This window comes from Hordeum vulgare, chromosome 4H (genome assembly GCF_904849725.1).
Source record: "Hordeum vulgare subsp. vulgare chromosome 4H, MorexV3_pseudomolecules_assembly, whole genome shotgun sequence".
Taxonomy (NCBI): domain Eukaryota; kingdom Viridiplantae; phylum Streptophyta; class Magnoliopsida; order Poales; family Poaceae; genus Hordeum; species Hordeum vulgare.
In genome coordinates, this window is record NC_058521.1 from 102130041 (window position 1) to 102145701 (window position 15661).

General features: G+C 44.0%; 2 protein-coding genes across 4 annotated transcripts; one reads left to right on the forward strand and one right to left on the reverse strand.

Annotated features, from left to right (window-relative positions):
* The first annotated feature begins 2869 nt into the window (after positions 1–2869).
* Positions 2870–5836, forward strand: LOC123448033 (pentatricopeptide repeat-containing protein At3g26782, mitochondrial). Its single transcript, XM_045124801.1, has one exon. The coding sequence runs from the start codon at positions 3009–3011 to the stop codon at positions 5016–5018; it is 2010 nt and encodes a 669-aa protein (XP_044980736.1). The 5' UTR covers positions 2870–3008; the 3' UTR covers positions 5019–5836.
* A 1160-nt stretch (positions 5837–6996) lies between these two features.
* LOC123448034 (cyclin-T1-3-like) lies at positions 6997–11794 on the reverse strand. 3 transcript variants are annotated; one of them, XM_045124803.1, is made up of 7 exons: positions 11648–11794; positions 10484–10749; positions 9788–9869; positions 9288–9422; positions 8927–9102; positions 8690–8841; positions 6997–7880 (listed from the first exon to the last, which is right to left on the reverse strand). In XM_045124803.1, the coding sequence occupies exons 2-7, from the start codon at positions 10717–10719 to the stop codon at positions 7222–7224; spliced, it is 1440 nt and encodes a 479-aa protein (XP_044980738.1). In that variant the 5' UTR covers positions 10720–10749; positions 11648–11794; the 3' UTR covers positions 6997–7221. The 3 variants fall into 3 exon arrangements, with proteins under 3 accessions (XP_044980738.1, XP_044980737.1, XP_044980739.1); XM_045124802.1 differs by having other exon boundaries at positions 11612–11794; XM_045124804.1 differs by lacking the exon at positions 11648–11794 and adding an exon at positions 11450–11526.
* Between the last annotated feature and the right edge of the window lie 3867 nt (positions 11795–15661).

The window sequence follows — 15661 nt, forward strand, 5'->3', positions numbered from 1 at the left end:
AAGGGTACGTAGATCGGAAATCTCCTCTCATAGATGAACATCACCATGATAGGTATTGCGTGTGCATAGGAAATTTTTTGTTTCCCATGCGACGCTCCCCAACAGTGGCCACCACAGGCTCATCGGCCTTTCCTCGTGTGTCACTACCAGAGTCAGCGTGCACGTCTACCACGCCGCTGATTGCCAGTTTCCATCCCTACCTACAAGCCTCTTGTTTCTTTGGGGATAGCTCGCCGGAGGTGAGCATGGTGGCACCGGTGTAGGATCCAAAGTTTGTCTAGAGGGGGGGTGATTAGACTACTTGACCAAATAAAAATTAACCTTTTCTCAATTTTAATAGTTGGCAAGTTTTAGCAATTATACCAAGTCAAGCACATCCTACACATGCAAGTCTAAGACTATAACAACAGAAAATAAATACATGCACATGTAAGTAGAGGGGAAGGATAGGAAGGTCAAACGCAAAGATGACACGAAGATTTTTGGCGTCGTTCCTATAGGTGGTGCTATCATACATCCACGTTGATGGGTACGTCAACCCACGGAGCATAACGACCGCGCGAGTCCATGGAGGGCTCCACCCACAAGGGGTCCACGAAGAAGCAACCTTGTATATTCCACCATGGCTTATGTCTACAAAGGACTAGTGTCACTCGGGGTAGATCTTCACGAAGTAGGCATTCTCCTTGCCCTTACAAACTTCTTGGTTCTACTCCACACAAAGTCGGAGGCTCTCAAGCGACACCTAACCAATCTAGGAGGCACTACTCTCCAAAAGGTAATAGATGTGGTATGGACAATGAACTCCTTGCTCTTGTGCTTCAAAAGATAGTCTCCTCAAGACTCATTCACTCTCTCATAGATTTGGCTTCGTAGAAGAGATTGATTGGGTGGAAAGCAACTTGGGGAGCCTAGAAATCAAGATTCATATGGTTGGAGTGGAATATCTTGATCTCAACACATGAGTAGGTGGTTCTCTCTTCGAAAATGATAGGGCAAGTGTTGGCTTGTTCTTGGTGCTCTCTCTCTCTCCGAATGAGAGGGAGGTGGATGTGTATATATAGGCATCTCCAAAAATCCAACCGTTACAACATTATTGCCCAACTTAGTGGAACCGAAGTAAAACTCGATTACACCGACTAGTGCAAAATGTGGCAACTTTCGGCATTTTGGTGAGACCGATATATAAAACTCGGTGAGTCCGATTTAGGCTAGCCTAGGCAGTTAACAGACTCGGCGACACTGATTTGTAAAACTCAAAGATTCTAACTTTTAGCAAATGGATACTAGGGAGTCGGTCACTAGATTTTAGTTGCACCGAAATGGGACTTGGTGTCATCGAGAGGTTAGGGTTTGGCTCTGGATTCCGTCTAAGGAAAAAACTCGGTATGGCCGATTTGAAATAGTTGGTGGCCCCGAATTTGAGTGTTAGGGTTTTGATGAGATATTTTGTGGGAGAATTCATGTGGGTTTTCGGTGGCTAACTCTAAGCACATGAGCAACCAGATCATCATAGATACCTCATTCCCTTTTAATAGTATTGACTTTCCTATGAGCTAAAATGTGTTTTCTCACAAAATGCAAAATGTAGAGTCTTGAAGTTTATTGCCAATTGATGGTCCAAGCATCTAGGGGATCTCCTCACAATCCTTTACCAATCCATTCATTGAACTTTTCCTGAAATATACTTGGTAAAATCATTAGTCCAATAAAATATATGTTGTTATTAATTACTAAAACCACCTAGGGAGAAGTCGTGCTTTCAGGCGGCCACGCCTGCGCCCATGGCCATCGACCTCAACGTCACACCTGTGGCAGGTGGATCATCCTTCAGGGGGCCGGGAAAACGCCCGTGGGAGCCCCCAGTCGGCATGCTTCTGGGCGCCCGCAACCCATTCGATAGAATGCCGACCACGGACGACGACACGGCCAACCGTTTCATCATTGAGAACATCATATTCAAAGGTGTTGCAGATGCCTCTCCCTTCGATCCCGAGGAGACCCAAAGCCAAGATGGAGAAGACAGCCGTCAAGGAGCATGGTGAGGGAGAGATGTCGCGAGCAAGGGGGCAACTACAAAAAAGCCGACAAGCGTGATGTGGCGTCGATTGCCTTGCATGCCACTTTGGAAGGCATGATGACCAAGAAGGAAACAAGGGAAGAGAAACCACGACAAGATAAAATAGAGCATATGAAGGCATTCATGGAGATACAAAGGAGGATACTTGAGCTCGATGCGGAGAAGCAAATAAAGAAGCTCGAGATGGAGGCGGAGAAGCAAAGAAATATGCTCGAGATGGAGGCCACCAATGCAAAGACCAAGGCAAAAGAAGTGACCCTCGCTCCCATGATGATGGGAGGGTGGAGATCATGAAAGTGGACTTGTGGACTTGAGCAAGGTGTCCCCAAAAAAGAGGCCTTGGTTCGAGAAGATGCAGGCTGACATGCTCAAGTTTGATGACGAGTGATCAATGATGACCCATGATGCCATCTTTTTTTATATGCCAGCATGATCAGAGCCGAGATGACAGTGTGGTTGAACTTCAACCCTTTTTATGTGCTGGCATGTGTGTCGACCGTTCGCAAATGCATCAGTAATAAACTATGTGGTGTTTTTTATGGCAGACATGTATGCCGGCCGGTGGCATAGCGTCCATGCGAGGGCGATGGCATGGCCGCGGGTCCTTTTTTAATGTTATTTGCAAATGATATTTAGGTCTACGTGTTGGACGCATGGACCGATCCAAATGTAGGAGTGAACGGACGCAGCCGGAACGGAAAAAATAATATAGTCACCGGGTTGGAGTTGCTCTTATCAATTTGCTCTTCTTAGAGCATGTCGGGTTGGAGTTGTTCGTCATGTAATCAAACAAACAAAAAAGTATGCCATGACATCAAACTTCCACCCCCCCCCCACCCCCCCCCCCCCCGGCGGCGGAACCCTCTCAGGAAAGCGGTCATAAACCTCCGCTCCTGGCCGCGTTGTTGCCACCACCGGCATCTAAGCAATGGCGGCAGCAAGAGTGCAGCCTCCGGTCGACCCACGAGCGGCGTCGCCTTGCACGGCAGCCCCCACTTCCAACACCCGAAGCCTACAGGGCACGGCCATCCACACTTCCACCCCTTCCGTCCGCGCGCTGTTCCTCCGCGCCGTCGACCCCTCCCGTCCCGCCTCCTGGTCCGCCGCCGTCGCCGACCTCCTTGCTTCCGGAGACGCCGTCGCCGCTCTGGCCACCTTTGCCGCCGCTCTCCGCGCTAACCCGGCCGCGCTCCTCCCGGCCCTTCCCCCCGCCTTCCGCGCAGCTGCCGCCGCCACCTCGCTCGCCGCTGGCCGCCAGCTGCACCTCCTTGCCCTCCGTTCCGGCCTCTTTCCCTCTGACCCGTTCTCCGCCTCCGCTCTTCTCCATATGTATCACCACTGCTGCCGCCCCCTCGACGCCCGCAAGGCGTTCGATGAAATTCCCAGCCCCAACCCCGTCATTGTCACGGCCATGTGCTCTGGCTACCTACGAAACAATCTAGTCTACCCCTCGCTCGCTCTCTTCCGCGACTTGCTCGCATCTGGTTCTGCCATGGCGGTGGACGAGGCGGCTGCACTCGTGGCGTTCTCCTCGTCGGCCCGTGTCCCTGTCCGCAGAATTACTGGCAGCCTTCATGCGCTTATTGTCAAGATTGGCTTGGACGTGGATGCTGGTGTGGTCAATACGATGCTAGACGCTTATGCCAAAGGCGGCGGTGGTGACCTGCCGGCTGCGAGGAAGGTGTTTGATACCATGGAGAAGGATGTGGTGTCCTGGAATACGATGATTGCGCTGTATGCTCAGAATGGGTTGTCGGTGGAGGCCCTCGGGCTGTATGGCAAGATGCTGAATATTGGTGGAGGCATTAGGTACAATGCTGTGACCTTCTCTGCTGTGTTACTGGCTTGCGCGCATGCTGGGACGATACAGACTGGAAAGCGCATTCATAGTCAGGTGGTAAGAATGGGTTTGGAGGAAAATACCCATGTTGGAACTTCTGTAGTTGATATGTACAGCAAGTGCGGAAGAGTGGAAATGGCAAGAAAGGCTTTCGGCAAAATTAAGGAGAAGAATGTCCTCTCATGGTCTGCCATGATTACTGGTTATGGCATGCATGGTCATGGACACGACGCCCTTCAAGTTTTCAATGAGATGTGCAGATCAGGGCAAAATCCTAACTACATAACTTTTATCTCAGTTTTAGCTGCTTGCAGTCATGCTGGTCTTTTAGATATGGGCCGTTATTGGTACAAAACCATGAAAAATAAGTTTGGGATTGAACCTGGAGTGGAACACTACGGATGCATGGTGGATCTTCTTGGCCGTGCCGGTTGTCTTGATGAGGCTTATGGCCTCATTAAAGAAATGAAGGTCAAACCTGATGCTGCTATCTGGGGAGCACTTCTTAGTGCATGCCGAGTCCATAAAAATGTTGAGCTGGCAGAAATTTCTGCAAAAAGATTGTTTGAGTTGGATGCAACTAACAGTGGGTACTATGTTTTATTGTCCAATATATATGCAGAAGCTGGAATGTGGAAAGATGTGGAGAGAATGAGAGTTCTGGTTAAAACAAGAGGAATAGAAAAGCCTCCAGGGTATAGCTCAGTTGAATTGAAAGGTAAAACTCATGTGTTTTATGTTGGCGACACGGTTCATCCTCAACACAAGGAGATATATTCTTATTTGGGGAAACTGCTTGAGATAGCGCAAGAAGCAGGCTATGTACCAAACACGGGTTCTGTTCATCATGATTTGGATGAAGAGGAGAAAGAATCTGCGTTGCGCTTCCACAGTGAAAAGCTTGCAGTTGCTTTTGCTCTGATGAACTCTGTCCCGGGCTCAGTAATCCATGTGATAAAGAATCTCCGGGTCTGTACTGATTGCCACGAAGTAATCAAGTTTATTTCAAAGTCCACTGAACGAGAAATTATCGTTAGAGATTTACAGCGCTTTCATCATTTCAAGGACGGATCATGCTCTTGTGGAGATTATTGGTGATAGCGTTGTACAAGAGGGCTGAGGTTGTGATACCATCTTCGCTGTCCGTTATAGTCATAACACTGTTATATTATGTACAGGGCGATTTATATCCAAGACATATTGTTACACCTTGTCATTTCAATTAGGCTAATGACATTGCCTCACTGCCCTGAACACCGGGAACTTAGAAGATTTTATAGCTTGGCATAAAACAAAAAATTATGCCTTTTCTGTAAGATCTGCTTACTATAATGAATGGCACAACCATTTTGGAGAATGGACACGTTGGTCAGATGGACAGGGCAGCTCGAGGCCGAACCCAGTATAGGAGATCATATGGAACATGCATGTCCCCAGCAAGGTTTCTTTTTCCTGTGGAGGGCTCTTCGCATTGTGATACCTGGGATGATTGTTCTTGCACGTAGGCATATCAAGACCTCTCCCCAGTGTCCCATCTGCCGCTGCTGGGGAGCAGAGGAGGGTTTGGCAAGCGCTGGGACTTGGAGGTGTTCATCGAACAAGCAACACAGATTGATCGATCAAGGTCAATGTTTCCTGAGGAAATTTTGAGTAGTACTGTCAAACATTCAGCGGTGATGGGTCGGTACAGTGTACAAGAGATGATCGCGGTGGGGCCATGATATGTATATCTGGTGGCATCGGCGGGAGGTTGTTAATGGAGGAAAGGTGGCACCTGCTCAGTTAACTGCCTTTGCAATTCAGGCGCCGTTTGGTTCATCGTTTTGAGGCCCAATACACCTGTAAAATATACACATGTAAAATAAAAACGGAAGGGCCTCGCGTTGCTGCTTGGCATGTTGTTTTTGAGCTGTAAATTTTACACCGGTTCTCTCGCTTACACTCGGATTAGGCCGGTATTCGATCAGACCATTTTCCTTACCCCCCCCCCCCCCCCCCTCCGCCCCTCCTGTCTCGCCGCTGCCAAAGGCTCCAACCGACGAAAGCTCACCTCGATCCGGGGATGGCGGTGGTGCGGTGGTGCGCGGCGGCGAGGGCCGCGGGCGAGCGCGGTGGGCGACGGCGGACTCAGAGGAGTTCTCAAGTGGTCGGGCCTCCGGCAGCTGCTGTCCATGGGACGTCCAGATCCGGCGGCTTCTGTCGACGGACGTTGGTGACGGAGGCTGGAAAGGAATTTGATTTCGGCTGGAAACATGTACTTTACAGCAGTGTTTACATCCGGAAAAGAAATACAACCGGATTTTACTAGATGCTGGTAAGATACAAGTGTAAACATTTACAGTCGGAAAAGGAATCCAACATTCCAATGGCAGCAGGCTATTAGCGCGAACTATGCAAAAGCTTTCAGCAGTTCACAACCAACCCTGATACGTTGGGAGGAGCCTCCAAGGAATTCTTATAAACTGAATGAAATGGAACAGAGGCAGCTGATGCGGTCCTCCGCAATGATCATGATGAACTCGGTCATTGGATTCTTGATCACATGTTGGACTGGGCCTCGGTCACTGGTTGAAAACTTGGATGTAACAACATCGTCGTCGAGTCTGCCTATCAGGAAGTGATTCAAGCATGCAATGGTTTGTTTGGTCAAGGGGTGGAACTATGGAAGTGGTCATGTTTAATTTTAATTCTCCCGTGTATTGGGATGATGAAACCCCTAGCTATGTTTTATCGGATGATAAACTGTCTAACTATTACCTGATCGCATAAAGTCCACCAAGTGGCTTTCCCTCAAAATAAGAATACATGTTTCTTGTTCTGGTGCAGACAAATCATATGGAACGATGATGGCACATAATGAATTTTGATTCAATTGGTTCAGACAAACAAACAGAATAGACTGGACGGTGCATGAACCAGAGTGCGAGTTCTCCTGTAATCTTGTTCCATCATGGCTCGAGTCTTCTAGTGGCCGGATCAACCAGCATCATCCTTCTAACATAATCTGCACCATCTGATCATACAAAAGGTTGGCATCTCTCTCTACACATGGACGAACTTCCATGGATGCCAGGGCTCATCAAACACCCATCAAAACCGGGGCGTCAAAACTGCATAATAGTCTCTCCATTTCACACCATTTTCGCAGCATGGACCTGCTGCCCAATGCACGCCTACCTGGGAGAATTCATTTTTCAATTACATAGTACAATACATTAACAGTTAAAATCTCCCAACATATCAGATTACAATCTGCCAGTTGTTCTACGCAGGGGAGGGGGGCAGTGACGTGTACTCGCTTTCACGACCTCACCCTTTTATGGTCCCTCTCGACGTGATCATGGCTCCTGTGGTCATATGCATCCTTCCTCTTCCGGTCGTCGAGCTCAGTCACGGAGGAAAGGTACTCTTGACTGTCCATCGAGAGCTCGCCCTCCTCGGCGTTCTCTGCCGTGCGACCAGCACTCTGGTGCAGGGGCTGGGGCCAGCTCTGCCTTCTGTCGTGTTTTTTCTCATCCTTGGCAGCCATCTCCACGCCATGCTCCAGCTCCCTCTCAATCAGGTCATCGTCATCCATGATGTCAACCTTTCTACCAGCATCACCTTTTGATTTCCTCCGTTTCTCAAGCGCAGCTTTCACTTTATCTTTGTCTATCTTTTTCATTGCATCCATTGAGGATGACATATTAGGGCCTTCGTTGCTGCTGGCAATACCATCCTTTGCTTCCACCTTGGGTATCCTCTGGTTTGAGTTTTTCTTTTCAGGGGGGCCTGCCATGCTCGACTGTCTAGGTGCTTGATGATTTTCATGACCATGGCGCTCCTCTGCAGCTCCAGGAGCCTTTCCAAGAGCACGTGGATTAACCACACTTGCAGAGCTGCCTTCAGTATCATTCCCTTGGGATGGTGGTGGCACCACACGGTTTTGCTCGTACAGCTCCAACATTTGGTTGCTGACCTCTGGAAAAGAGTAATAATTGAAACTAATATAAGCATGGGTGCTTGGTGTGTATGTACTACTTCACAAGAGCATCAAAAGTAACAGTGGCAAAAAAAAGTGGCATCACTTCTAGTAATGAATATAACTAACAAAAAGTACTGCTTGCTAGCATTGCAAAATCACCAAAATAGAAGTGTCATCCTCATGTTTGATGGTATTTTCCATTTACATCTCTTTGCGATGCCACAAAGCTAATGTATGTATAACAAAAGTGATAAGGTCTCTTTGCGATGCCACTAAGCTAATGTATGTATAACAAAAGTGATAAGGTCTACCAATACACTAAAAACAAGACACAAACCCAAATCTTTCCAGTTCCACACCACAGGCCAAGTTCACATGGTATGCTCCTGACATGACATTTCCTAATGTATCCCAGAACATTACTCCCTCCGTCCCATAATATAAGGGTGTTTTTGACATGGGACGGAGGGAGTAATAATTAAAAGATTCCCTTGAGCAAATCAAGCAACAGCATGTGTGTTGCTTGACCTAGGCAACCTACACTTAGTTCTGAGCAAATGATGAAAATTTGATCATCCAATCCACACAGGCTCCTAGAAAGTTAAAGCATGCCAACAGCTGCTGCTAGTCACGAGGATGCGAAATACTACCTCTGTAAACTAATATTAGACGTTTTAGATCAATAGATCACTATTTTAGTGATCTAAAACGTCTTATATTACTTTGCAGAGAGAGTACTATTCTTAGGAGATTGAATAGTACAATAGTGCAAATATGCACTACTGACTTAAATCTGGAGACCAACCTTCCAACTGCCGAGGGGTTACATCAAACTCTTGCCACCAGACCTTCTCACCATCTGATGGAAGCTTGACTTTGAGGAACTTCGCAGCAAGGAAGATTGCTCCGGCCGTAATATGATTGGGTTTAAACTGGAGACAAAGCGAAGTACGTAGCCTGTACACCCCTTTAAGGCGCAGTAATTAAATAGGCATAATTGGGGGTAACTATTTTTGGAAGAATAGGTGTAATTTCAGCATACCCATCATTGACAAAATTCCAGGCAACTTGAGCAAGCGCATTTTGAGCAACCTTGAATTTTTTTATTGCTTCGACCAAGGGCTTGTAAGGGTGGTGCACATTCAGGTCAAAACCAAGTGTTATAAGAACAGCACGCTCCCCGATTAAAATAAGCTCCTTCTGTTGTTCATAAACCTCCTGCACGAAACAGCACAAAAACATCCTCAACAGCCATTCTTATCATAGGAATCAGGGGATAAAAATATATTGAATGTAAGCAAAAAATTGCAGATTGGTGAAATAATAGAAGTGTGGGGAAACAAGGATAGCACTGGCAACTACAAAAGAAATATCAAGACAATGCTCGCAATAAAATATCTCACCTTTTGCTTGATCCGAGCAACTGCGGCAGTATCCTTCTTGTGGATGATCTCATAAGAAATTAGTATGACATCCTTAAGGGGTCTGGGAGTTTCTTCAACTTTACCCGCCAAGAACATGCAAACTGTGGCTATTGTCTGTAGGTTATAACTAACTTACATTGAGAACTTACAACGAGCAGTTGATTATAAGAAAACCTCTACCCCTGAAAATAACAAACTGCAAGCAGCATGATCTATGTTGTAGGCTATAGACACACACAACAAAAAAAGATTACATATCTCTTCTGCAAAGCCAAACAAATTCACCATATCATAGAATTCAGTAATATATTATTTATAAGTGCCAGTAAACCATTTCTGATGTCTTTCACAAATTGGTGGCAAGTATTTTCATGATTGAACCCATATTAGAATATTGCCTGCCATTCACATGTGAAGTCGAAAATATATTGTCTGACTGCAAACATGTACAAGCATATACAAATTTCAGTAAGGCTTACCAGCCTATCATTTCTGGCATGAGATTGACGAAGGAAAAAACGATGACAGAATACTATAGCGGTAGCAATTGTCACTTGAGGCCTACATTTTAAAGCCATTCACCATAAGGCAAAACATATAATATATAAAATTATCATGCTAAAGAGCATAATTTATGCAGTAATTAATATACAGGGATATTTACTGATTCATAAACATTCACGGTGCAAGTAGTTGAAGAACACAAAAGCCTAAAAAGATATACTAAACAGAGTTTGATCTTTTCTGTTCTACCCAAACAAGGATGTCATCACCCAACGCTGTATGCCTACCAAGCATGAGCGACCCCTAAAGTAACGAATCAATGAATACAACACTGGGGCTACGGGCTAAACATTCTGTCTGTAAAGGGTGCAACCTAGGGTACAGATTTAGTCATGTACAATTAGAATACAACACTGCCATTAACAGAATGCAATGATTTATGCTTTAGATGTGCACTAGACTTTCCTTCGACTTGCAAAATAAAATGAGCATGTGAAACAATCATGACGGGTTTCAAATACTGCGAACGGGCAAAGGAGAAAGAAAGAAATGCCACTTAAAAGAAATTAAGCTATCAGAAAATGACAAGTAGTCTACACAAACATGATAACAACAGGTACGATTCTATAATGCTATTAAACAGCTATTCTAGTGATGACAAATATTCTTACACTTTCAGCCTCATCCCAAAATCCTGAAGAAAAGTGCAGTATGACTTGCGAAGGTAAGACTCCTTCAGATCAATGCCATCTTTCCTTGAAAGGGAATTCTCCTCTATTTCTTTTCTACTAAAATACCACGAACCACCAAGGTTGCCACTTTCCACATGTCTACCATAGGGAGTTCTGTAAGGGCTGTTTTCTACAATTCCATGATGTGAAGAGTCACTTGTCTGCATGGTATCCATGTATGATTTTCCTCTTTTCTTCTAAAGAATCTGAACAAGTGAGATGTATAATGTCAGCACTGCAAACTTAACATCATAAGCATACATAAAAGGGCGCGGCTATTTGCGTAAAAATGAATGCATACACATTACTACTAAATTTAACACCGGGGAAGTTGTAAGAGCTAAAAAGACATCAAACCTATATTCACAATGTTCTAACTCTAAAAAGAAGCCTTTTCTGTGCACAAGATAACTTGGCATGCAAAGGATTCCAGATGACTGCCAGATTATAACAATGAAGGCAAATAGGTACATGTCCATATAGCTCTGAATTTGATGAACTGCCTGCCCTTCACGTATGCAAGGAATGTGTGACACATGGATGATAATATAACGAATAAAAGGGTTTTCTCAAATACAACATGTCAATGCAGTCCCCTTGATTTACAAGGATAACGAGTTAACGAAATGCAGATCATTCATGAAACAATTAGCCAGCACCAACACAAACCCCACTCCACCTCTTGATACAGGAGTAACGCAGTTCAGCAAGCAAAGCTGGATATTTTTCAAGCAATCGTTGAAATACTCTAAAACTCGGTATTACAAGTGGCCACCATGAATTCCTCTTGAAATTTGGCTACATCACAAAAAACACATATATTGACCCGAAATTGAGCACGCGGTTACGATGTTAATAAGCCCGTCGGGATTCAAGCGAGTAAATTTAGCTCCAGCAACCACGAACCAAGTCGCATAGCATGGTAGTACAATATAGGAAGTGCGCTTTCGAGCATTGGATCTGTCAATTAGCAGGCACAATCGCAGAAACCGAGAGACGCAGAAGCAATTTTTTAACAAAAATAAGAAGAAGGTCTCGGAAGATAAACAAATCGGGTCAGATCAGAACCTGAGAGATAAGACGTAATCTAGGACGGGGACCGACCGGCGGGCGTCACGGGGCGGGATAGTCGTCGCGTGCGGAAAGGTGCAGCCGGGAACGGCGATGCGGGGAGGGGGCGGCGACGACGGCGACGGCGGAGGTATCGGGGATTGTGCGTACAGCGCGCACCTGGATGTACCGTCGGATCGCTCCCGATTTGCTCGTGCGGCTATTTAAATTTTAAAATACTAGCACAAATGACCATGCGTTGCAACGGGAGACATTGTTACATGTCTTGCAACGGAAGACATTGTTACATGTCTTATGACTATAGCTATTTCCCTTCTTTCTCGTCTCAGTTTGTCACACGTACATGTGTTACAACTGAATAAAAAATCTTTAGACTCTTACGGTTTTCGTATATGCTCTTCGGAGAAGAAAAAAAGACCACCTTAATTTATGAAGCACGTTAAATACCTCGATAGGTTATCAACACCTTTTATTATGCTCACCAGTGTTTCATATATTTTTATTTTAAGTACTCACTCTGTTTTAAAATTTATGTGTCATATATTTAAATTTGTGCGTGAAACAACAACCCTTAAAAGCGCCCCCACAGTTCTTTGTTTTATTAATATAAAAAATACATGCTTAATAGAAAAAATAACAAAATAAGCTTATGTGTGATTGATCGAGGATTATGGGGTACAAGGGTTGAGTTATAGCCAAATGGGCTACTAATATGCTAAAACGGTCGGGAACACAGGTTTTTAAATATGAATTTTGAAAATTACGTGACTAATTTTAATTTTTTCTGAACGATTTTCATATATAACATGTTAGATTTGGAGTTAGGATTTAAAAGATATGAATGTTTGATAAACATTTGAATTTACATAAGAAATGAAGCAATAGAAAAAGAAAAACAGGAAAGTAACATATAAAATAATAGCATATTTGAAATCTTCACTTTTTTCTAAACGATTTTCATATATATAACATGTTAGATTTGGAGTTAGGATTTTAAAGATATGAATGTTTTAAAACCATTTGAATTTTAAAAAAAATGAAGCAATAGGAAACGAAAAACAGGCCGGCCTGGACTCAAACTCAGGTCTCTGCAGATAGCTGGCGGTGCGTCGACCACTACAGTAAGTACATGACTGTGCTGAAATAGAGGTGACACTTTATATATATCAGACCGAACGAACCGTTTTTCATTTTCTTCACTTAAAAAAGAAGTGCGGGTTGAATACATAAAATGTCAGGGACTTTTTTTTTGCAAAAATGACATGTCGAACGACCAGAATCCCTATTTGCTTTATTATTAAAAAAAATAGAGGAGATAACTCTTTATGTGTTTACCATTTTCTTTTCACTGTGCCGGGCACACGACACCCCTCGTCTACACATCTCTACGCAAAGCCAGAGCGCACGCACCGGGTCGCGCTCCCGCCACGTCCCTCCCCACGCGTCCCCCACCTCACCACCGCCGCCGCCTCCACCCCCGGAAAACGCCGTGACCCGACACCTCAGATTTCCCCCAAACCCCGACCGCCAAACCCACACCCCAGCGCCACCAGTCCCCATCTCCTCCCTCCCCATGCTGCAGCTCGCCCGCCGCCTGCTGCCGCGCGGCCGCCGGCCCCTCCACGCGGGCCCGCCGGCGGACCCGGGCGTGCTGGCGACCCGCCTGGCGTCGCGCGCCGTGGTCCGGTTCCGGGGCCCCGAGGCGGCGCGGTTCCTCAACTCGGTCCTCACCAACGACCTCCTCTCCCAGGGCGCCCCCGCCTCGTCCCAGCCGCAGCGGTACACGCCCACGCCCAACGCGCCCGCGCGGGCCCCGCCGTCGCGGTACGCCGCGCTGCTCACGCCGCAAAGCAGGATCCTCTACGACCTCTTCCTCTACCGCCCCGCCCCGCGCTCCCAGATGCTCGACCGCACCGGCTCCGCGCCGCAGGCCGGGGAGAGGCCCGCCGGGGAGGTGGAAGGCGGGGACGGGGAGGTGCTCGCCGACGTCGACGCCGCCCAGGTCGACGAGCTGCTCGCCTGCTTCAAGAGGTGGGGACTCGCAGCGTTCCTGATTTTCTGTTCCCATTCTGGTCTAACTCTGGATCTGAGCTTGATTTGGTCTCAAGTAGGAATCCCTTTTTTCAGGGGTTAATTTGCAAAACTGAAACGTTTTCTCAGATACCACTTAAAGAGGGACCGCGGGTTGAATAGCCGAAAACAGAAGGACTTTTTTGCAAAACAGCCGCGACGTACGGCAGAAGCGATCCGTGGTTTATTATTAGGGGAGAATTGAAATTAATTTAGGCCAAACAGGTTTGGGTTTCTATAGTGTTTTTTTCTTTTGCAGGGTTTTTTATAGAGTTTTTGTTAGATTAGCAAATACTAGCAAAATGGTCCGTGCGAAGAAAAAAAACATAATCTTTAATTATGGTGACCACATTATGTTCACCTATCATTCCTTGATTTAGAATTTTTATGCACACATGCAAGAAAATGTTTCTTCTTTTAAATTTATTCACAAGTTGAAGCAATCTTTACATTTTCAAAAAATATATATCATGGTTGTCAAAAATCTTGATAACTCAAAGATTTATTCTGAATTTCAAGATTTTTTTTTAGAAAACATACAATAATAATCCGATCCATCCAACAGTTAATTTTTCAAAGTTCACACAGTTATATTGTCACATAGACTTAGAAGCATTAATGTTTAACTACATACATTAGATCTTTCGTGAACAATTTTACAAATATGGAAACAATTTTAAAATCGAGAATTTTTTTACAATTTACAAACATTTATTAAAAACTATAAATATTTTTTATATTTCGAACGGGTTTAAATATTTTCTTTTGAACCGACAATCAATTTAAGAAAAGACGAACATGATTTTTGATGATGGAGGATTTTATTTTAAATTCACAAACATTTTTTGAAATGCATGAAGTTTTATTGAATAAACAAATATTTTTATAAATTAGTAATATATTTATTAAATTCATGGACGTTGTTTTGGAATTTGCAAAAAAATATAAAAATACAACGCTTTTTTTGAATCCTATTTTTAATTCAAAATGAAATTCGTCAGCATTTTAATTCGAAATTCCTATTTTTTAGTATGCAAAAGCTTTTGTAATTCTAAATTATTTAAATTATAAATAAAAAAAATGGAACGAAAAATTTTAAATAAAAAAAGAAACTACCAAAACAGGCATTAGCTATTTTGAAAAAATTTAGGACATTTTTTAAATGCATTAACATATTTTGAATTAGAAAGCATTTTGTTAAATGCCTTTAATAATTTTTAATACATGAAATTGTATTTGAGATCATGGACTTTTCTTATTGTACAAACATTTTTCTAAAATTGCAAACATTTTATTGTACATGCGAACATTTTTTACAAAACTCCGAACAGTTTTTGAAGTCACAAACATTTTAATTTTTTAAATATGTCAATTTATAATTTTCAGTTTATTAAAAATTTAAAGATTATTTGGAGTTCTAAATTATTTAAAATAAAAAAATAAAAGGAAATGAAAAGAAATAAATAAATGGAACTAAAAGCAGGCGCCTGTGCATGGCCCGACACTTAGGGTGTGTTGGATATTCTCCCAGCCTGCAGAGCGTAATATAGGACGTTTTTACATGGGCCGGCCCAGTCCAAGATTTTTCGCTTTGTGAAACGTTTTCTATTACTTACCGGTGGCATGATGGGTAATTTATGTAAACTTTAGGGGTAATTTTCAAGACGGACGACCAGAAACCGTATTTGCTTTATTATTAGGGAGAGATGTTAAGACCTTACAACGTATATCCTTTTGTCCTCTTCTTATCTCACCCTTTCTTTTTCTATGTTTTGTAATTGCAATGAATGACATCATACTGAAGCCAAAATTATATTAAAATTAATTTAATATGTAGAAGTTGAAAAGCTCATAAAAATAAAAAAATAATTGATGGAAAAGTGTTTAAATCGATCGGCTCATCTATAACGATCGTAAGTCGTGTCTAGCGCTCGTCATGTGCCCCCGTGGGCCACGCACATCATAGCTGCCACCCTC